General features: G+C 51.8%; 1 protein-coding gene across 1 annotated transcript; it reads left to right on the top strand.

Moving 5' to 3' along the window:
* The first annotated feature begins 292 nt into the window (after nucleotides 1-292).
* Nucleotides 293-23,555, top strand: jakmip1 (janus kinase and microtubule interacting protein 1). Its single transcript, XM_062476464.1, is given in 24 exon segments — nucleotides 293-860; nucleotides 7,826-8,107; nucleotides 8,283-8,615; nucleotides 8,834-8,995; nucleotides 9,340-9,549; nucleotides 9,651-9,764; nucleotides 9,984-10,130; nucleotides 10,418-10,585; nucleotides 11,203-11,262; nucleotides 12,728-12,856; nucleotides 13,185-13,313; nucleotides 13,591-13,674; nucleotides 14,697-14,759; nucleotides 14,939-15,037; nucleotides 16,255-16,359; nucleotides 16,640-16,667; nucleotides 16,670-16,692; nucleotides 18,409-18,474; nucleotides 18,756-18,824; nucleotides 18,984-19,061; nucleotides 20,169-20,372; nucleotides 22,355-22,420; nucleotides 22,566-22,642; nucleotides 23,135-23,555. Coding segments are annotated over 22 exon segments (2,535 nt in total). The 5' UTR covers nucleotides 293-860; nucleotides 7,826-7,960; the 3' UTR covers nucleotides 22,617-22,642; nucleotides 23,135-23,555.
* The last annotated feature ends 204 nt before the right edge of the window (nucleotides 23,556-23,759 follow it).

Genomic DNA, 23,759 nt, shown 5'->3' with positions numbered 1-23,759 from the left:
TTTGCGACCATGAGCCCAGGTCACCCAGACTCTCACTGTCCAGCCTCTGCAAAACCTAAAAAGGGGATGATGTGCACTCACTACATACTCTAGAAACTTAATACAAAAACTAGAAACTGACATAGGTTAGGAATATTGTGCTACCTGGGTGCAGGTCATATGGGATAGCCTACATAGTGGGAAAAGTCTAGGGTACTAAGGAGTTTTCCTTCCGCATTACCTCGTGTGTATGCATGTGTGTGTGTGTGTGGTGGGGGGTCTTTGTGGGGCATTTAGCCTACATAATTGCATAGCTCATTGCCGTCTAGCTCTGACGGTGCACGCACGGCGCACGCATGCCTCTAGCGTTGTCATTTCTGAACACGCAGTCAGGTGTCGCGCCTCTTTCGCGTTTACCGACGACGCCCGGATTTTCCCACGTCCACGTCGCACCGGTATTTGATCTTTTTTTCTTTTTTTACACGCACGTTTGGAGAAAGGTGACGTTGTGTGTGGGCGGGGTGGAGAGCAGCGTGCTTGGTGTGCGAAAGAGAAATTCACAAACCAGTCCGGTCCATCACGCGGTCCAGTGGAATATTTCCCTCCAGAGGTTGCTCAATATTTGGTTAATGTAGCTGTCACTACTCTGTCGTGGAAAGGATTAGAGTGGCTTATTGCGATGACGAGAAGTTTCTAACTCCCGCTCAGGCCGCCTGTCAAAGAGAGAACGCCCAGTGCTCTACAGCATCTCGCGCTGAAGTGCGCTCTTCACCGAACATTATAGTTACCGCCGTGGAGGAAAACGGTAGAACCTATCCACCGGAGAGCAACATCTCATTAAATAGAGTATTAAGGTGACAGGCCGTGGAACATCATTTAAAGTAAGTTAATTGCGATCCGTTCGACTAAGCAGCTAGTCGAACGGATCTTAGTTCGGATCTTAGTTCGCCTTAGTTCGCCTTCTTGGTAATGTTGGTGTGCAGCTGACAGGCATGTCAAATCCTGCAGCATGCCATCAACATCTTATATCCGGGTAGCTATTATATTCTCACTAAATGCATAGCCTACTGTGTCCATTCATAGCCTTACACCGATCACACAGATCACCGTTCATTGACGTCATTTACCAGATTTTCGTAGCTGTCATTAGGGGTAGTCTGCGGCGGTTACGGTTCTGTGGGACAGGTCCAGGTTCAGATGATGTCGGTAGGAGGAGGAAGTTGGGAAATATGCATTTAACCAAGAAGATAATACCACTAGTCAAATCATTTTGAATTAGCTGGTGGATGGCGCAGAAGGACAACCTATTTGGTCTGGGTCTTTATTAACATCATCTGCCGTTTTCCCTCTACCATGCCTAGCCTACTGGTGAGATGTGAACATTTGAGAACTGCACGCCCGAAGCACTATGTAGGCCTAGCTGGCATATAGAAATGCATGTGCATGGTGGCAGCAGTTTACAAGGAGAGTAATCGTAGGGTAAACAGTTTCGCCGGGTATTTATTAAAGATTACAACCAGCGACGTGGAGAGACTGGGGTGCACACTGCTCGGATGCTGCAGAGGTCCGCACGCCGTCCGCCGAGGGTGTGGTTGTGGACACTCGTCTGTCAGACTTGCAGCGCCCCCCCTCCACACTTCATCCCCTAGTTGGTTCCTCTTACCCCTCCCAATCTTAATCCCACGCAGTCAGGGTGATTTGACAGCTCTTTAAAGAGCTGGATGCTTCCCATATAGCTTCCCATATAGTCAATTTTAGCCTCCGCCGTTCTGTTTAGCCGGTTCAACATTGAGCCAGTATCAGAGCTAAGAATGTAGCCTTGCGTGGGTCGTCAGTGGATACATATTGAATGCGTTAAGCACACCATCCATACGCCATTACATCAATAACGAAGGTAATTACTGTATGATCCGTGGTTGCTTTGAGTGTTTATTATATGCAAACACTGGCATATTGCCATCTTTAATAGCCTACATCTTTTCTTACGGTTTTGAATGTACTCAATTTGAGCTGTAGGTGATCGTAGATCATGGTCTTTCAGCTTTAGGGTTGGTTAGCTGATTTTCTCAGCCTCTGACACCTCTATCTTCTCTCTCCAGTCAGAACCATCTGATTTGACTGGCTTCTAAACCCACTTCTCAAACCTCTCCCCAGCTCTCTTTTCTCTTTTTCTTATTTCCCTTTCCCTCTCTCTTTCCCCCTCTCCCTCTACTCGCCCTTCTCCCACCACTCTCTCTCTCTCTCTCTCTCTCTCTCTCTCTCTCTCTCTCTCATCCCCCCTTTAGAGATCCTTGTGCACATACAGCAGTTCTCCAATCACCTGGATATGTGCAGCATGACTCGAACCATGTCTGGTAGCTGCAGTAAGGCCTTCAGGCAGGCTCCAGTGTAGACAGCAATGCCAGGATAGAGTGAGAGAGACGGGCTAAATGAGATTACTGCCTGCTCTATCATTTCTGTGTGAGGGGATGGGCTTGTATTTGCAGACACACACACACAGTCATATGATGAGCATGAGAGTAAGCGACCCAACGCTCCACGTTATTTAGGCCTACACACTAATTAGAAGAGCATTCACCTAGCCACATGCGTACACACACACACACACACACACACACACACACACACACACACACATAGAGAGTGTTTGCAAGGTCCATTATAAGAAGCATGCTGCGTGTATTAAAGGCAGGCAGGGTGTGTTAGAGGCAGGCTGGGTGTGTCAGAGGCAGTTACTGTGTGTGTGGGGTCACTGACATCCTGCCTACAGCCTTCTGCTGCACACGCTCAGCTGTGATAGGCTCAGACAGGCTCCTCAGAGACTCTGATTGGAGGGGGGCCAGGCCCACTCTGGAAAGGCCACAGACAGCCGTTTATCACAGGCGGTTAAGTCGTCAAACCTGTACTGTGTGTGTGTGTGTGAGAGAGAGAGTGAGAGTGGGGGACAAACAGAGATAGGGACCTGTACTGTATGTTTTGAGAACATCACCTTATCAGGGGAATGTTCAGTCCAGATGTTATAAAAAAAATAAAAGTTGTGCTGCAGACTTGTAGTCCACTGATCTGCCTTTTTATTTGTTTAGTGGGTGTGCATGCCTCTCAAGTCACTATTTAACTTTACACAACGTGTGTGTTTACAAGAATTAGGGATTGAGAGTGTATCTGTGAGTGTGTGTGTGTGCGGCTGCGTGTGTGTTAGTGTGTATGGTCTGTATTTTTGAGTGGCCCAGAGGTGGACCATCTGTGCTTCACTAACAAGCTTGTGTGTGTCCATTCCCCTGGCCTCACTGGAGTGTGTCCATTCCCCTGGCCTCACTGGAGTGTGTCCATTCCCCTGGCCTCACTGGAGTGTGTCCATTCCCCTGGCCTCACTGGAGTGTGTCCATTCCCCTGGCCTCACTGGAGTGTGTCCATTCCCCTGGCCTCACTGGAGTGTGTCCATTCCCCTGGCCTCACTGGAGTGTGTCCATTCCCCTGGCCTCACTGGAGTGTGTCCATTCCCCTGGCCTCGCTGGAGTGTGTCCATTCCCCTGGCCTCACTGGAGTGTGTCCATTCCCCTGGCCTCACTGGAGTGTGTCCATTCCCCTGGCCTCACTGGAGTGTGTCCATTCCCCTGGCCTCACTGGAGTGTGTCCATTCCCCTGGCCTCACTGGAGTGTGTCCATTCCCCTGGCCTCACTGGAGTGTGTCCATTCCCCTGGCCTCACTGGAGTGTGTCCATTCCCCTGGCCTCACTGGAGTGTGTCCATTCCCCTGGCCTCGCTGGAGTGTGTCCATTCCCCTGGCCTCACTGGAGTGTGTCCATTCCCCTGGCCTCACTGGAGTGTGTCCATTCCCCTGGCCTCACTGGAGTGTGTCCATTCCCCTGGCCTCACTGGAGTGTGTCCATTCCCCTGGCCTCACTGGAGTGTGTCCATTCCCCTGGCCTCGCTGGAGTGTGTCCATTCCCCTGGCCTCACTGGAGTGTGTCCATTCCCCTGGCCTCGCTGGAGTGTGTCCATTCCCCTGGCCTCACTGGAGTGTGTCCATTCCCCTGGCCTCACTGGAGTGTGTCCATTCCCCTGGCCTCACTGGAGTGTGTCCATTCCCCTGGCCTCACTGGAGTGTGTCCATTCCCCTGGCCTCACTGGAGTGTGTCCATTCCCCTGGCCTCACTGGAGTGTGTCCATTCCCCTGGCCTCACTGGAGTGTGTCCATTCCCCTGGCCTCGCTGGAGTGTGTCCATTCCCCTGGCCTCGCTGGAGTGTGTCCATTCCCCTGGCCTCGCTGGAGTGTGTCCATTCCCCTGGCCTCGCTGGAGTGTGTCCATTCCCCTGGCCTCGCTGGAGTGTGTCCATTCCCCTGGCCTCGCTGGAGTGTGTCCATTCCCCTGGCCTCGCTGGAGTGTGTCCATTCCCCTGGCCTCACTGGAGTGTGTCCATTCCCCTGGCCTCACTGGATCACCAAACACAGCAGCCATACCTGTGTGGACCTGCCACTGTAGAACATAGTCAAAGTACATTATTTCACCACAGTCTATGATCAAGGCTTAAACTGTGTGCTACAGACACCAGCCTCTGTATAATGTAGCCTAGCTGACCTGAACTGACCCTCAGAAAGTAGTTAGCTGTTAGACAGTGTAGTCTGAAATGGCAATATGCCTGGGACTGCCCTTAGACATAACATTCTGATGCAGCTCTATACTTCCTGTAGTGGTAATGTCACATGGTAAACACCATAGACCTGGGCCAGGCCTGCAGGGGGATATTAAGAACTGTTTTGGTGTGAGATGTTTCCATGAAGGAAGCATTGTTATTAAAAAGGCTTCTCAGGTATGGAGTCTGACTGTATATGCCAGTCCTATATCCTAGTCTTGTATCCCAGTCCTATATCCAAGACCTGTGCTTCTGTGTACAACCTCAGTTCAGGTATCAGGAATGGTAGAAAGAGAAAAACCAGCCACCCCGCCACCCACACACACAGACACAGACACACACACACACACACACACACACACACACACACACACACACACACACACACACATGCCGCTGTAACAATCTGCTTACCAGACAAAGGAGCTTAATCAAACAGCAGCAGCAGTGCTCAAAATGTGAGCAGAAGGACTTAACCCTTGTGCTGCCTTCGGGTCACATGACCCAAAGATTCATAACGAACCATCGTTGTGTTTACCCAATTTTACCCAATACAAAAACAAATAAAAATAATTTTCTTTTAACCTTTGCAATGTGGGGGGTCTGAGACAGCCCATCAGTTAAAAGAAAATGCTTCACTTTGTTTTTGTATGAGGTAAATTTGTCGCAATACGACGGTGGGTCACAATGACTGATGGGTCGGAATGACCCGAAGATAACACAAGGGTTAACAGCTAAGAGCATTCACAAACCAGCTGAACCTGAGATGGACTATGGACAGACTTCCATTCGGATCATTTTTATGCACACATAGACACACATACATACACACACATAACCTCACTGACAACCAACATACAGCACCCAAACACTACCAATTAGGCTCTGATATTGGTCCATTAAACGTTCATCCACTTAGCCCAACAACCTGGAACAATATCTGGAAAAGTACTTTAACGTCTACTGCCATTTTCTTTCCGTCAGGGTAACTGTATTAACTAGCGTCAGACCAAGCCCAGAGGCCGACAAAGTCAGCGTTGAGTCTGGGAGCTGGTGGCATACAACTCATGTTAACATTAAAGGAGCTTGTTAGGTTCTTAGTCCTCATAAACTCACGCACTTCCTGTTCTAACATTCCTGGTTTGCCCCAGACCGTAAACAGCCCCACTGTTACCGGTGGGATGGCAGCATCTGGTAACGGGATGCAGAATGGAGGGTGGGGTGTGTGTGTGCTCCGCAGAGGTAGCAGGGTGAAGGAGCAGGTCTGACCCTTGTGTTCATGTGGACCTCTCATAGCTGCTATTAATGACCGGCTGTCCTTGCTCTCTTGAGCACTCCTCCTTGAGAAGCAGAAGTGTGTGTGTGTGTGTGTGTGTGTGCATGTGTGGGTGCGTGCGTGTGTGTGTGTGTGTGCGCGTGGAGTATCGATGTATACATTAAAGGTTTCATAGATGTTGGTTTAAGCAAAGAGGCCAAGGTATACTTGTATCCTCCCCTTTACACACACACGCACATAGTATCCTGCCTCGGTTTTGAAACACTTGACTGAGAGATGGCAGCGACATACATGGACATGTTCAGTGGAAGCGGAGGTGTGTGTGTGTGTGTGTGTGTGTGTGTGTGTGGGGGGGGGGGGGGGGGGGGGAGGGGAGGTTGATCCACCAAACATTTACATTTACAAACATTGACTTTCTATGAGGGAAATGAATGAATGTGTGTGTGTATGTGTGTGAATGGGTGTCTGTGTGCAAGGCTGTGCATCCTTCTTTGTTTTGCTGACTGGCTGTGGGCATGTTTCTGTGTTGCTCTTCTCTCTCTGTGGAAACGTGCATCTCTCGCCTGCTCCTTTTCATTTTTCATATCTGTGCTATTTGCACTCAGTATGAATGTTTATCTATCTCTCTCACTCCCCCCCACTTTCTCTCTCTGTCTCTCTCCTTCCCTCTCTCCCCTCTCTCTCACTCTCTCTCTCTCTCTCTCTCTCTCTCTCTCTCTCTCTCTCTCTCTCATCTCTCTCTCTCTCTCTCTCTCTCTCTCTCTCTCTCTCCTCTCTGGTTGAATGGGAGTGAGATCACCGCTCTCCTCCGCTCTGCTCCGTGACATCATCGCGCTGTCTGATGGGGCTGGAGGTGGGGTATGTAGGGCAGGAGGGGAGGAAGGGGAGGGGGGCACACGGACGTATTCATCCTGTGACTGCCCCCCTCTGGTCTCTCCAGGGTGGTGCTCCAGCTCCCTGCTCGCCCTCCTGTCTTCAGTCCTTTCCTTCTCTTCCTTTTCCACATCCATCCCTTTTTTGTGCCTTATGTCGTTCGTCTCTTCCTATCTTGGGCCAGCTGCCCTCCCAGCCATGCAGTGGACTCTAGATAAAGAAGTCAGTGCGCTGCGTGTGTGTTTTGTCATGCACAGGTCTTTGTGTGTGTGTGTGTGTGTGGGTTTGGGTGTTTGTGTGCGAGGCTCTTTTCCTTCCTTCCCAAGATCCTTTGCTGTAGAAGGTGGAGTTTTAAGGGCAGGGGTTTGCCTTGGGTAACGATTGCTGCCATCTGGTGTGAGTGCTGCCGTGCATGCTCGCGCGCGTTGGTGAGAGAAAGAGCGAGGAGAAGCATGCTGTCGTGATGCTTCAGCGACCTTCATTTTGCATTATTGATTTCAACCTCAGCAGAACGTCGAGGCCTACCTCGGTTACACAGTGTTTTATGAATCTAGACAGGTTTAAGGTCACAGCTACTGTACCTCGACTACAGGGACATCTGTAAAGCCGTACCAAGACAGCAGCAGAACAACAGTGCAACATGGCTGACAAGTGACTACCTTATTAGAACCTGCCTTTGAGGTTATTGAGCACAAACACACGCACACACACACAGACACAGACATACACTCTGAGTGCCAGTAGAGGGTAGCTGTGTGGGTGGAGGTGTGGGGCTCAAGCTGGCTGGCCTAGACATATTTCCACGCACAACGGAGCCTCTAAACATGCTGGGGAGAGGGAGTTGGATTATGATAAATGGACTGTGAGTCTGTGTGTGTGTGTGTGTGTGTGTGTGTTTGTGCGTGTGTGTGTGTGAATGCTTAAAGAAAATAAAAAGTGTAAGACGGGCCTCTGCTGGTGTGTTTAACTGATGGGATTGATGATGATAAGGCTCTCTCTCTCTCTCTCCCACCCCCCCCCCCCCCCCCCAGTGACTGACCTGTCTATCTCATCCCTCCACAGGACTGGGGAGCCCAGAGTGAAGGGATGTAGAGGAGGAGGATGATGATGATGAAGGTGTGCTGGGTTGTCCCCGTGAGGAGGAAGAGCATCGCCTGACTCTCCTCCACCTCCTCCAATCGCTCCGGCGCCAGGACGATGTCATCGACCCCAAACCCTTCGGCCCCGCCCCTTAAGAAGGGAAGGAAACCGGAGGCGATGGCGGACTCAGCCCAGACAGCCAATGAGGAGCTGCGGATCAAGCTGACGGACATCCAGATCGAGCTGCAGCAGGAGAGGGGCAAGGTAGGAGGAGGAGGAGGAGGAGGGAGAAGCAGGAACAGGAAGGGGGAGGAGGAAAAAGGGAAGGCGAGGAGGAGGGGGGAGGAGTGGGTAGGATTAGGATCATGCCGTAAACGGTTGACGACGGAGGAAGGTGAGATAATCTCAACCCCCCCCTCCTCCCCCCCCCCCCCCCCAGGTGTCCAAGCTGCGCGAGCGCCTCCAGGAGCAGCGGCAGGCGCGGGAGCTGGAGCAGCACAAGCACGCCGTGGCGCTGACCGACCTGCGCGCCAAGATGCACGAGGAGAAGCTGCGCGAGCTGGCGTGCGGCCGCGAGGCCCTGGCCCGGCAGCACGAGGCGGAGCTGGCCCGCAGCATCAAGATCCGCGACGGCGAGCTGCAGCGCCTGCAGGGCCTGGTCACCGCCCTGCGGGACGGGGCGGCCGACAAGCTGAAGAGCGCCCTGCTGGGGGAGGCCAGGGAGGAGGCCCGGCGGGCCTTCGACGGGGAGAGGCTCAAACTGCAGCAGGAGGTGAAGGGAGGGAGGGATAGGTGGAGGGATGGAAGTGTGGGTGGATGGATGGATGAAAGAGGTGGATGGATGGGTGGGTGCATGTGTGGGTGAGCATGGAGAAAGTGTGTGTTAGTAACTATTATATATAGAAATATAACTATAACTATGTTATAGATTGCAATATATTCTCTAATGACTCTGCTAATGTGTCTGTGTGTGTGTGTGTGTGTGTCCAGGTGTTGGAGCAGAAGACTGCCAGGAAGCAGGCGGAGGAGGCTCTGGCCAACACGCTGCAGGCAGACAAGGCCAAAGCAGCCGATCTCCGAACAGCCTACCAGCAGCACCAGGATGAGGTGAACCGCATCAAGCGAGACTGTGAGAGAGACATCCGTCGCGTGGTGAGTCAGCTGACCACGACCACAACCAGTCACGCCTCAACCGTCGTCTGCGCTCGTGACGAGAGAGACAGGAGAGGGTTTCATTCAGTTGTGAAAAAGGGGGATGAAAGTGTAGTAACAGGTAACACAGAGAGAGAGAGAGGGGAAGGTGGAGGGGGAGAGAAAAAGAAGTAAGAAAGGGAGGAAGTAAGAAAGAAAGAGGCAGGTGAGGAAGGGATGAAGGGGCGAGATGAATCGATGAATTATTTAGGTCGAACTACGAGGTCTGACAACCGTCCTCATGACTTAGAGAGCAAGGACTGCCGAGAGACAGAGATTTTCCCCCTCCCCCCCCCCCCCCCCAGATGGACGAGTTGAAGGGGAAGGACCGCGTGGTGGCGGCCCTGGAGAGGGAGCTGGGCGCGCAGGCAGGCTACGCCCAGAAGCTGCAGCTCCAAAACCAGGCTCTGGATGAGCAGCTGGGCCACGTCCGGGAGGCAGAGAAGCACCACGGCAGCCCCAAGAGAGAGGTGGCACCCCCCCTGGGGGACAGCCCCGAGCACCCCAACAACCAGGTACGCTCGCTCGTTCTCTCTCTCTCTCCCGCACACACACCGTTTCTTACTCGCTCTCCCACTGTCAGTGACTCTCTCTCGGCCCTCCCTCTCTCCCTCAGGAGGTGGAAGAGAGGGATATGAGGAGGTTCCAGCTGAAGATAGCCGAGCTGCACTCGGTCATCAGGAAGCTGGAAGACCGGAACACCCTCCTGGCGGACGAGAGGAACGAGCTGGTGAGGAACGGCAACATGCCCTCCTGCTCTGCTGGTCGGGACAGGATACTACTAGTGTCTGAACTCTCGCAGCAATCTTTTATCTCTGTCATGTTCAAACGCTTCCTCACTCACTAACTCACTCTCTGTCTCTCTCTCTCTCCCTCTGTATCTCTCTGTCTTCTCTCTCACTCCCTGGTTATACCTCTCTCTCTCTCTTTCCCCCCCTCCCTCTCTCAGGTTAAACGGGTGCGCGAGGCCGAGAGTCAGATGAAGCCGCTGTTTGAGAAGAACAAGCGCATGTCCAAGAAGAACGAGGACCTGCTCCAGACGCTGCAGCGCATGGAGGAGAAGCTGAAGAACCTGAGCCGGCAGAACGCAGAGATGGTGCGTGGGGGACATGGCTACCGCTCTCTCGCTCTCTCCTTTGACTCTCTCCTTACCTTTCTTGTCCACTGGCCTGACCTGATGATAAGCCATAGGGCATAGGCAAAGAATTTAAAATGCATGAATACATTTTTTTTTTGAAAGGAATGGTGGGTAATGGAGTCCTCTAGTGGTCTCCGAGGACACTGTTTTGCTGACAAGACCCAGAGAGCAACCTCACTTCCTCCCTTTCTGCGCTCTCTCTCTCTCTCTCTCTCTCTCTCTTCCCCCCCCCCCCCCCCCCCCAGAAGGAGAAGGTGCAGTCGCGCCCCCCCCCGCCTCCTCAATCCCAGCAGAACCCTCTGAAGCGGCCCACCTCGCTGACGGACTTGAGCCACGCCCACGAGGAGCAGGAGGTGGAGTTCCTCAAGCTGCAGGTTGCCGAGCAACGGGGCCTCATCGACGAGCTCACGCAGGTCAGCTTGACACGGCCAGTTGTTCTAGAAAGAGTCTGTGTCTTAATGATGTCCTTGTCAGAGGACGTCCAACGAAGGTGCCGGGTTGCCAGGTTGGAGTGCCTTTCCACTCTTGAGCTCCCACTCATACCCTGTAACCTCTCCCTCTCTCTCCTCTTTGGACTATTTTTGCTTTCCTAACTTTTTTTTGTCTTTCTTTCACCCCTCTCTCTTTCTCTATCTGTCACACCTCTCACGCCCTCCTCACACCCTCTCCCACTCCTCCATGGTTGCAATCAGCTAATCAGTTCCTACTAATTCATTCATTAAGTGTGTTTTGATTCTTAGGCTGAGGCTCCTTGTTACTGATTAAAGTGGTTGAACTAAGTGGTTAGTTCATGAATGAACTAGTTCTGGGTCCAGGTGTCCTCCTTGAACTGTCAATCCTAAGGTCTGGTCCACCATTGTGAGACTTTTGGCAAACCTTAACTCTAAAATCATTAGATTGTACTGCCACAACCCTCTGCCTTTGGATGATGTTTTGATTTGGTTTGGTTTGGGTTTGACGAGTCAGAGAAGGTGCTCAGGTCAGCTTCACCTGGCTGACAGGGCTGGTTTCTCCTCTGTTGTCCTCTCAGGAACGGGACAGACTGCTGATCAACAAGAAGAACAGGAGGAAAAATGTGAAAATGCCCAAAGTAAGAGACTACTGCTGTCTGTGTGTGTGGACACGCGCGCGTGATACTTTCACCATTTTATCTTACAGTTTTAGTCGTCTTCTCTGTTGTGTACGTGTGTGTGTGTGTGTGTGTGTGTGTGAACATGTGTGTGTGTGACTGGTCATAGCTTGCTGCTCCAGTGGTAATGTCACTAAGCAACCGGCCTTCCCTGTTGGGCTTACGAGTTGGTTCTGTCTAATTCTGCCAATTGTCTAGTGGTGTGGTTTGTTGTGTGTGTGTGTGTGTGTGTTTCTAATTGGTCTCAGGAGGGAACAAGGAGAGCTTCACTCACAAACGAGTACCTGTTTGTTCTGCTTTTAAATGACATGCACTCACGCGTACACACACACACACCACTCTCGTCCACATGCAGAGTCAGAGCAACAGTCTACCTAAACAGCTAAACACGACACACACTTAGTCACCGGTCGTTCTCCGAGTCTGTGTTCTGTGTATAAAGACAGGAGGAGAGACAAGCGGAAGACTCTTGATGTTGTTGTCAACGTGAGCGAGATGATTCGTCGAGTCGTGTGTTTGTGCACAGGTGGCGTAATTATGATAATTGGCTGGATTGTTAGGGGAGTTTGTGGAGTTAATTATGTTGCTAGGAGAGGAGGGGGAGGAGTCGGAAGATGTACCGTATACAAACCTCCCTCCCCGACTCACCCATCCTTCACTGGAGACTGGCACACACGGACCGCCTCGCACATAGACATCCTGGGACACTGGGAACAGGACTCCTGAACTGGGACGGTTCCTACTGGGAGCACAGGACCGCAGACCGAAGATTGCTCGGTTGAAGTGGATGTCGCCATACTGTCTCCCTCTGTCTGTTTAGCGTGTGACACATGCCCACAAACCGAAGGCGTGACAGTACCGCAGTGAGTCAGTGGCGTGTCTAGGTGGGGCAAGGTGTGTGGAGTGTTCTAGAACAGACATGACAGAGTATCTGTACCTGGTCCTCTACCTCTCCTCCTTCGTCTGCCTCTGCGCTCTCGTCTGCCTCTACTTCTCCGGGTGCCAGGAAATGACCTACAAGCACGATGGTGAGAACTTCCTTGAGGGGAATTTAGAATTCAGAGCAACGGAAGTGTATCGGACGCCTTGCCATTAGTGAACTATCTCTGGTATAGAAGTGTAGATACAAGATAGAACATGTTTGAGGAGAACAATGCCAAGCGAGATATGGTTTCAGGTCGTCAGGGATGTAAACGTTTGTTTCACGTGTGTGCAGTGCTGGAGATGGAGGGATACTGCTCTGTCATCTATGCTTAGTATTGCAATTGTGTGCCTGTTTGAGCTGTGTGTGTGTGTTTATGTCTGTAAATGTTTGTGTTGTGAAGCGAGTCGCACCGTGCCATCTAATTGCCTGCTGATGTTGTGCTTGATTACTGCGGCGAATAACAGCTTCCCTCTCTCCTCTCCCTTCCCTCCTGTCTTACAGAGGCATGTTGTGGAGACATATTTTGGATTTGACGAGGAGTCGGTGGATTCTGAGACGTCCTCGCTGACCTCCTACAACACTGACCTCACAGACCGCACCCCTGCTACCCCTGAGGAGGACCTGGAAGACGTACGATCCTCATCCCTCTCTTATCTCTTTATTATCCATCTCTTTCTTCCCTTCTCCACCATCTCTCTCTCTCTTCCCTCTCTGCTCTATTTGTCCCCCTTCTCCTCCATCCCTCTCTCCTCACCTCTCCACCACCCCTTACTCCCTCTCTCCTCGTTCTCTCTTCCCCCCTCTCTTGTGTGTGTGTGTGTGTGTGCGCGTGTGTGTGTGTAACCCCGTGCTGTGTGCAGGGTGTGTGTGTGTAACCCCGTGCTGTGTGCAGGGTGTGTGTGTGTGTAACCCCGTGCTGTGTGCAGGGTGTGTGTGTGTAACCCCGTGCTGTGTGCAGGGTGTGTCTCGCGAGGAGGCGGAGCTTCGTTTCCGTCAGCTGACCAGAGAGTACCAGGCGCTGCAGCGGGCGTACGCCCTCCTGCAGGAACAGACCGGGGGCTCGCTGGACGCGGAGCGGGAGGCCAGGGTGAGCTGACTCCTCCCACTTCCTGCTACCTCGTATCAACTCACTGTCCACTCTATACACAACCCCTTCACTGATCCCAAACCTGCCGACTGTACACTCTACACACAAGAGACCAGGGTAAATGATGACAAAGTCAGGCTGATTGCCACGGAAGTAAATTTTCCCCCAAAAATGTTTTTTTATTATTTAGAATAAAAAGAATGCTGAACAAACAGTTGAATACCTGCAGAGTGAATGTTCATGGTCTATGATTGGTTGTCCCTGTCCCCTCCCACAGACGCGGGAGCAGCTGCAGGCGGATCTGATTGGCTGCCAGGCCAAGATCTCCGACCTGGAGAAAGCCCTGGCCGAGAGGGGGCAGGTAAAAGAGAAAAAGGGCAGGGAGAAAAAGTCCCTGGCTCCTCTCTCATTGGCCCTGCTCCTTGTCTGTCTGACGACTTTGCTTCTGGCCTGGCTCTACGCAGACAGGATCTGCCGCAGAATCCTGTGATGTCACACCGATGATGTCACAGCTCTGCGCCGGCATGCCCCGCCCCCTGTCTCTGTCAGATCTCCTTTCATCCCTGTTTCTGTTTTGGTCTATCGACTCTGGAGAAGAGAGAGAACCATCAGTGTTTCAGCTATTGATCACCAGCTCATTCATAGATACTACATGCAAATGATCTTATGACGTAAAGATCATTGTTGACAAACATGACTCTAAACAGAATGTAAACAGTGAAATTTTAGTTTGTATTCATTTATAAATGCTAGTCAGTGACTTAATTTAAATTTTAAAAGTTGTTCTAACCGCTTAGGACTAAACCAATGAAGATCAACAGATGGTGCAACGTTTCTGATTAGTGTCAGCATTTATACCAGCTATCCTTCTCTTTTATCTCTTCAAACATTCTCTGTTCTGTCTGTTGCATGGATCACCTCCAAGTGCATGCTTACTGCCTGTTTTACCACATGTTGCTTGTTTCACTTGTTCACAATTTTACGATTGGAAACTGCCTGTTTCTGCACTGCCTGTTTTTCATGAACACTCTGTTCCTACCTCGTTGGCCGTTTGTTTCTGCCTCTCGCGTCTCCAGCATGTTGTTTCCATGTATTCATGTCAGACTGTTTCTTTCTGGTGGTGGACAGATTTCATTTCATTTTTCCCCCTTGGTGCAATAAAACAGTGTTACAGCCATATGGAATGTTTGTATGTGTGTTTGTGTGTCAGGTGTTCACTTGTAACATTCAGAATTGTGTTTCATTTCTCTTGTGCATTGGGTCCGCGGGTATGGAAACCTTAAGGGATGTGAGCATTTTATAGCGTACATACTAAGAGTCTTAGTATGGCTGGTTTGGCCTCTTCCTCCTTGTGATCTTGTGTTTCTGTGTGATTGGTGGCAGGACTCCAAATGGGTGGAGGAGAAGCAGTATCTCATCAGGACCAATCAGGAGCTCCATGAGAAGGTACTTCCTGCCTCTGTACTACGCTCTTCCTGTGGTACATGAGTATAAAAGTGACTTATCATTGAGCCGTTGAGTGTGTATGTTTCACATAGTTTTATGTTGTGTGCTTCACACACAACAGAAGCATTGGTTTGTGTGGATTATGTATTTGTTGTCAAATATATTGTGTGTGTATGCAGATGTGTGTGTTGCAGCAGGGAGAGTCCAAACTGCAGGCTGAGGTTCAGGATGCCCGGGACCAGAACGAGCTGCTGGAGTTCCGGGTGTTGGAGCTGGAAGTAAGAGAGTGCACTACCATCAAACTACCACCAGGGGGAGACAGCGGACTCCAGTCTCGACGCAAAACCTACATACAGTGACCAGCCCCAGCCCCATACACTCATTCACACTCTGAAGGAAGACGCACACACACACACTTTCTTATCTGTGTGTACTGATATTTGTTTGTTTTGCATGTTTCGGCCTTGCCTTGCCTTCCCAACCAGACCAGGAACATTTGTCTTTTTACGTTGAACGTTGTACAAGAATGTTGTCTCAAGCGAGATGAAGATGAATTTTTAATGGAATAAAACATATTTAAGTTCACTATCCACTTCATCTTCGTTCATTTGTCTCCTCCCTGCATGTGGTTGTTTTCAAGTTTGATTTAAGTTGTCCTTCAAAACAATTACATCATTTCCATCACATGTCATGTCAGCACAATTTGATGGCACTTTCTATTCATGTCATTCCCAATAAACTGCAATTTCAGGAGTGACATCATCATATGAATGGGTGCACCATTACCCCTGTACACTTTGCTGAAGGTCTGTTTTTTTTACCAGAACTGGCACTTTTGTCTCTTTTTGATGACATCATAAAGCCTGTCCGTAAGATGAGTCATCATCTTAGCAGGGCCTCACAGGGATGAACACTATTTTATTGAGCCCTACTGCTTTGTTTGGCATTTTATTTTCAACTCCTCTTATTTCCCACCTCATGTTGATAGAAACGCGCTCTCTCATTTCCCATGATGTAAGTACGCCATCTTCATTATCCACACGGTCACATCTCAGCTACCACACCATATCACACTCAGTGTTTACGAGCAATGACCATAACACTACCTAAGTCTGTGGTCAGAGTGGTCAAGTTAGGCTGAGTTATGTGTGTGAGAGAGAGAGTGGAAGAGAAACACTGAAAGGGTGATGTATGGGTGAGAGATCTCGGTGTGTGTGTCTGTGTGAGAGAGAGAGAGAGAGAGACTGTGCGTGTGTGTGTGTGTGTGTCTGTGTGAGAGAGAGAGAGAGAGAGAGAGAGAGACTGTGCGTGTGTGTGTGTGTGTGTGAGAGAGAGATATACAGTGTGTGTGTGTGTGAGAGAGATATACAGTGTGTGTGTGTGCGAGAGAGATATGCAGTGTGTGTGTGTGAGAGAGAGATATACAGTGTGTGTGTGTGAGAGAGAGATATACAGTGTGTGTGTGAGATGCAGTAACTGTGTGCTGTCCCTCTAGGAGAGGGAGCGCAGGTCCCCAGGCCTGAGCCTCCACATGTCAGCAGCCTTCCCAGAGAACAGCAGCAGCGCCCTGCAGGTCTACTGTCACCAGGAGGGCGTCAAGGTAGCGCATGCACGCACACACAGTCATTCACACAGTCACACACGCAGCAGCTTGCTAGATCTACTTCATCAAGGAAGCACACACACCTCTCTCTCTCTCTCTCTCTCTCTCTCTCTCTCTCTCTCTCTCTCTCTCTCTCTCTCTCTCTCTCTCTCTCTCTCTCTCTCTCTCTCGCTGTCTCTCTCTCTCTCTCTCTCTCTCTCTCTCTCTCTCTCTCTCTCTCTCTCTCGCTGTCTCTCTCTCCATCAGTGTGTTAACAGAAGTCTCCTCTCTTTTGAAGGACGTGATCATTCCCGAGCTGATGAAGAAGCTGACATCCTGGGAGACAACGGGGTGAGAGGACCCACCTCTCCTCCCTCTGGGACCCCCCTCACCTCTCCTCCCTCTGGGACCCCCCCTCACCTCTCCTCCCTCTGGGACCCCCCTCACACCTCTCCTCCCTCTGGGACCCCCCTCACCTCTCCTCCCTCTGGGACCCCCCCTCACCTCTCCTCCCTCTGGGACCCCCCCTCACCTCTCCTCCCTCTGGGACCCCCCTCACCTCTCCTCCCTCTGGGACCCCCCTCACCTCTCCTCCCTCTGGGACCCCCCTCCACCTCTCCTCCCTCTGGGACCCCCCTCACCTCTCCTTCCTCTGGGACCCCCCTCACCTCTCCTCCCTCTGGGACCCCCCTCACCTCTCCTCCCTCTGGGACCCCCCTCACCTCTCCTTCCTCTGGGACCCCCCCTCACCTCTCCTCCCTCTGGGACCCCCCTCACCTCTCCTCCCTCTGGGACCCCCCTCACCTCTCCTCCCTCTGGGACCCCCCCTCACCTCTCCTTCCTCTGGGACCCCCCTCACCTCTCCTCCCTCTGGGACCCCCCTCACCTCTCCTCCCTCTGGGACCCCCCTCACCTCTCTCCCTCTGGGACCCCCCTCACCTCTCCTCCCTCTGGGACTCACCTCTCTTCCCTCTGGGACCCCCCCTCACCTCTCCTCCCTCTGGGACCCCCCCTCACCTCTCCTCCCTCTGGGACTCACCTCTCCTTCCTCTGGGACCCCCCTCACCTCTCCTCCCTCTGGGACCCCCCTCACCTCTCCTCCCTCTGGGACCCCCCCTCACCTCTCCTCCCTCTGGGACCCCCCTCACCTCTCCTTCCTCTGGGACCCCCCTCACCTATCCTCCCTCTGGGACCCCCCTCACCTCTCCTCCCTCTGGGACCCCCCTCACCTCTCCTTCCTCTGGGACCCCCCTCACCTATCCTCCCTCTGGGACCCCCCTCACCTCTCCTCCCTCTGGGACCCCCCTCACCTCTCCTCCCTCTGGGACCCCCCTCACCTCTCTCCCTCTGGGACTCACCTCTCCTCCCTCTGGGACCCCCCTCACCTCTCCTCCCTCTGGGACCCCCCTCACCTCTCCTCCCTCTGGGACTCACCTCTCCTCCCTCTGGGACCCCCCTCACCTCTCCTCCCTCTGGGACTCACCTCTCCTCCTCTGGGACTCACCTCTCCTTCCTCTGGGACCCCCCTCACCTCTCCTCCCTCTGGGACCCCCCTCACCTCTCCTCCCTCTGGGACCCCCCCTCACCTCTCCTCCTCTGGGACCCCCCTCACCTCTCCTTCCTCTGGGACCCCCCTCACCTATCCTCCCTCTGGGACCCCCCTCACCTCTCCTCCCTCTGGGACCCCCCTCACCTCTCCTTCCTCTGGGACCCCCCTCACCTATCCTCCCTCTGGGACCCCCCTCACCTCTCCTCCCTCTGGGACCCCCCCTCACCTCTCCTCCCTCTGGGACCCCCCTCACCTCTCCTCCCTCTGGGACTCACCTCTCCTCCCTCTGGGACCCCCCCTCACCTCTCCTCCCTCTGGACCCCCCTCACCTCTCCTCCCTCTGGGACTCACCTCTCCTCCCTCTGGGACCCCCCTCACCTCTCCTCCCTCTGGGACCCCCCTCACCTCTCCTCCCTCTGGGACCCCCCTCACCTCTCCTCCCTCTGCAAAGACACTGAGCGTACATCCATTCTGACATGGCTCTGCCTTCTCCTCTTCCTCCCCCCCTCCCCCCCCAGAATCTTCGTAACGAGGAGCAGGTGGTGGTGATCCAGGCGGGCACGGTGCTGTCTCTGTGTGAGAAGGTCAGCCTCAGATCCTGCCCCTCCTCACGCGTCTGTCTAGAGCACAGCTAAGGCCCAAGGCAACTGCCACACTTCTAAACCCCGTCACCTGGCTCAGAGAGTTTGGTGTGTCTTTAGTTTGCCGTGTAGATTAGCGGAATGGGGAACAACAAGGCAGTTTCTGTGGACTAGCTGTGCCACTGAGCACGACCTACAGTACAGAGAGTCATTTTCTTGCTTTTCGATTGTTCTCGTTATCCAGTATACATGATGTTGTCAATTTTCACTTTCATCACTTTCAGTGGCTGAAGCAGATTGACACCACTGAAGCAGCCCTGACCCAGAAGATGATTGACCTGGAGAATGACAAGGTGAGAGGGACTCAGGAACTGGTCTCTGATCAGACATCCACATGGCCTGTATAAACACAACGAGAAACACACCTTTCAATCAGCTGAGTTCGGATCAGAAACGTTAACATGTTTGTTTGTTGTGATGCCATATCCTGCCGTGTGCGATGTCACTTCCAGGACCTGTTCAGTAAGCAGAAGGGCTTCCTGGAGGAGGAACTAGACTACAGGAAGCAGGCTCTGGATCAGGCCTACATGGTACGAGCCCAGGGCATGATGGGATAGCTCTGCCCTGTACCCTCCTTCTCCCAAGAGGACTTCAGTCCAACGCACAAACACAACAGTCTACAGTCTCACACACACTCAGCATTTAACACAAACTACATACATCATAATATCACAGACATTGTATAGACTATTAGAGACATTGCTTTCTATGGCATGACCTTTAGCTGCTTATAAAGACAGGTTACAAGCACCCATACAAGCTCTCCTCCCGTCCCACATCCCAGACGCAGGTGAGCAGTGCTTTGATGTGATGTGTTTGCCTTCATGCTGTTGGGATACTGCATCTTTGACCTGCCCAGACGGGCTGAACACTGCAGACCAGAGAGAGCACTCTCTCGCGCTGGGGCATCTTAGCTGTCGAATGCAGTCCTAATCTGACATAAACAAGATATTAACAAAGATGTTTCGGTCAACTACACCTGTAATAACCTCATGCTAATCATATCTAAACAACATAATGATGGAATTGCCATGAATTCGAATTTTAGACTTCAGCCTGACAATAAATGTGTTGAGGCCTTAGTTACAGATACACCCCAGTATAGATAGGTTAGTAAGGAATGAGGGCATGACAAGTCCATTTGTTTTGTTTTCCCCTCACTGTCACTTCTGATGAAAGCAGGAAGCAGCCACTGTGTGGAACACAGCATCACTCTCTCTTTATCATGTTTTATTTGGTGTGTATGTCTCTGTTGTTGTCGGTGCATCAGTTCCACTCTATGTTGAGGTCGACCAAAGCTACCGTGTTTTGTTTGCGTGACAACCAAATGCGCTGCCAAAGTAAACCTCTCATAGGCACGTCAAGCTTTCTCCAACGCATGCTTACAAAGTAATGACTTTGGGACTGTAGTCATGACTTTCTGGTTACCACACAACGCACAACATGTTTTGGACAATCAATATACAGTGGAACAGTGTTCTCCATTTCTGCCATGGTCACAGTGGTATGTGTGTGTGTGTGTGTGTTTGTATGGATGTGCATGTGTGTGTTCTTGTGTGCGGGCATGCTTGCGCACCCGGGCGCATGTGCGTGTGTCTGTATGTGTGTGTGTGTGTGTGTGCACGCGGGCCTGACAGAGGATCGAGGAGCTGGAGGCCACCCTGTATAGAGCTCTGCAGCAGGAGCCGGGGGCGGCGGTGGCGGAGTCCCTGTCAGACAGGCAGAGGGAGGAGCTGAGGCTAGCCGTGGAAAAGCTGCGGAGACAGATACTCAGGCAGAGCCGCCAGTTTGACAGTCAGATCCTGCAGGAGCGCATGGAGCTCCTACAGCAGGCGTACCAGGTAAGCCCCGCCCCCTGTTCTCTGCCCCCTGTTCTCTGCCCCCTGTTCTCTGCCCCCTGCCCCCTGTTCTCTGCCCCCTGTTCTCTGCCCCCTGCCCCCTGTTCTCTGCCCCCTGTTCTCTGCCCCCGCCCCCTGTTCTCTGCCCCCGCCCCCTGTTCTCTGCCCCCGCCCCCTGTTCTCTACCCCCGCCCCTTGTTCTCTGCCCCCGCCCCCTGTTCTCTACCCCTGCCCCCTGTTCTCTGCCCCCGCCCCCTGTTCTCTGCCCCCGCCCCCTGTTCTCTACCCCTGCCCCCTGTTCTCTGCCCCCGCCCCCTGTTCTCTGCCCCCGCCCCCTGTTCTCTGCCCCCGCCCCCTGTTCTCTGCCCCCGCCCCCTGTTCTCTGCCCCCGCCCCCTGTTCTCTGCCCCGTAGAGAAGATGCAGTATCCCTACTCTGCCCATACCTGTGTGTTTAGAGAGTCCATGGTAGGTGGATATAGACAGAGGGGTGGAGAGAGAGAAAGCGAGAGAGAGAGATCTAGATAGTGTGAGAGTGAGAGAGAGATAAAAGGGATGCAGTGTACAGTGTGTGTGTGTGTGTGTGTGTGTGTGTGTGCACATTGTGTCCTGTACTTCCCTCCAACCCTCACTGTGTTCACCAGTGTATACCTTAATACCACTCCAGGATTTTAAAACACCACTCATTTCAACTCTGCATTCCTCCACACCTAACCTCAACCGAAACCACAACTTTGAACTGTTTTATAAACTACATCAGCTACTCTCACCTATTCTCACAACAACACAAGTATAAATAAGATTCTACCTGCTAAAATGTCTACTAACCTGTAGTGACGATGTAGAGTTTATAGTAAATCATTCCGTGTTCTTCAGAGAGATCCAGTGTCTTCTAAAGTGGTCTTCCCTCGGCAGTCTCTCCTCCATCTCTATGGACCAGTATCTGCAGCCCCAAACTGATCTCTGCTCCCCAAACTGGCTGTCTACCAGTGTCTCGCTCCCCTGGCTGGGTCTATGGTCCCGTGGTTAGGGCCTAAGCCTCGGGTGCTTACGAATGTGCTGCGGACAGAATGAGATGTTGAACTCGTTTTGAACGCAGCCCTGAGTTCCCGGTGGTTGACAATGAGGGGTGTTGCACAACTTTTAGGATTGCCTAATCACTGCACTGATTCACTGAGCCTACGTGGATTTGTACAGATTTCACGCCTGTCCGAGTGTGTTAGTCTTGAACGATGGAGTGACTGACGGAGGGAGAGAGGGAGACACATTTCAGCCAGGACCAGGGTTACCAAGGGCTACGGTTTAGGCTCTAATCTTCTTTTTCCTAGACCCCAAATCAGCTTACAGTCTCTTAGCTCAAAGATGGAGTCCCTCATTGTCCATTGTTGCTATTTGCTGGTTGTCATGGCAGTTCCCACCATGCATAAAGCTGCACAACGGTGTCTACGGTAACCAGGAGCGTTGTGGAAAGCAAGTTTTGGGATAGGCCAACGTTTTTTGGGCCACATTCCTAAAACCCTTTTAGTAGCCATGTCCCTTATATGATATACGATACTATAAGAATATAGGACTCCATAAATAATTCTGCGGATGCTCTCAATAATGATGGTGATGGAGTTACAGAATACAATGGCTGAAAAGTTGATCGGATGTAGAAATCCTTCTCATACTGATTGTCCTGTGTCCTGCCTAGAGCCAGTTCTAGGATGGTATGTCATTGGGTTTGGCAGACAGATCACGTTTAGCTTTAGAAAAAGCGAATGAATTGTTAGATTATAATCTTATTTCATGAATCAAAAGAAATATAATGGATGGGCAAGGTCCAACCAAGCAAGTCCTAGAACTAGGTACTCCTGGTATGTTATACTGTGTATCTTCTGGTGTTGTGGCTCTGATGGTCACCTGGGTCCATGTGGAGTGTTGCTGCTCGTGCTCTCCCTGGGCAGATGAAGCTCAGGGTCTGGTGTGGTTTCTCTTTCTCTTCCAGAGGATCAGAGAGCTGGAAGACAGGATTGAGACGCAGAAGAAACAAATCAAGGACATAGAGGAGAAGGTAGAAGCGCTCTCCTGCAGATCTTCTGATGATTGAACATGCACTGTCCTGTCCCGGTTCAACTTTCAGAATAACACTTTCCCTCCTTTCTCTATTTGTTTGTTTCTGTTTGTGGTCGTTGTTTTAAATCCTTCTATTCTTTTAGTTTTTGTTCCTGTTTCTGTTTTTCTCTCTAGCTTTTATTCTCTGGCCTTAATGAAGCAGCATACGGAACAACATCAGGTAAGAATGCACAGAGAGGTGTGATGTGGCCCTCACATCTACAGGACAGCCAGACAAGAGTGACAGAGGTGGGGATGACGATGGGGATGACAGTGATGGAGATGACTATGGGGATGACAGTGATGGGGATGATGATGGAGATGACGATGGGGATGACAGTGATGGGGATGACGATGGGGATGACAGTGATGGAGATGACAATGGGGATGACAGTGATGGAGATGACAATGGGGATGACAGAGGTGGGGATGACGATGGGGATGACAGTGATGGAGATGACGATGGGGATGACAGTGATGGGGATGACAGTGATGGGGATGACAGTGATGGGGATGATGATGGGGATGACAGTGATGGGGATGACAGTGATGGGGATGACAGTGATGGGGATGATGATGGGGATGACAGTGATGGGGATGACAGTGATGGGGATGACAGTGATGGGGATGACAGTAATGGAGATGACGATGGTGCACTTCCCTGACCCTCTAGGTGCCAAGGTGCTCAGGTGGAGAAACGAGGATGAATCACAACATATTCATTTTTTTTATAGACTGCTCACTAAACCTTATGGCCTTTTTGATAAATGTGCACTTTGATAAACCAAACCGCCATCTTGGAATGCAAAATAAAACACAGGACTTTTCATGAGAAGGGGAAACATTTCACAGACTTTGTGAGTGACAGATGCAGTAAATTGTGTGTGGGTTTTTTTATGGAGGAGATCTACCTTGTGGGTTATTTGTTCGTGGAGCCTTGAGCCTAACGACCTCCGAACGGGGAATGTGTTGAGACAACCTCGAACTTTGTTGTGTCGTAAGGAGCAGAACCCAGTGGAACACAACCAGAGGGGCCTCAAACTCAGGAGAACACAGAGCCGGGCAAGGAACCAGTGCAATCATGGAGGGAGAGGGAGATGAAGGGAGGACCGAGGAGGAAGGGAACGGGTTAAGAGACCGAGGAGAGAGAGAAAGGGCAGAGAGGAAGTGTGAGGGGAGAAGGGGAGGGGGGGAGAGAGGGAGGGGGGGCAGTGGGCTAGGGGGCACTTCTCTCTCGGCCCAGCGAGCCAACCACCGGACGCAGAAAGTTCCTCCGAAAAGATCAGTGCCCCCGGAGC

Source organism: Osmerus eperlanus, chromosome 13 (assembly GCF_963692335.1).
Source record: "Osmerus eperlanus chromosome 13, fOsmEpe2.1, whole genome shotgun sequence".
NCBI lineage: Eukaryota > Metazoa > Chordata > Actinopteri > Osmeriformes > Osmeridae > Osmerus > Osmerus eperlanus.
This window is presented reverse-complemented; position numbering and strand designations above follow the sequence as displayed.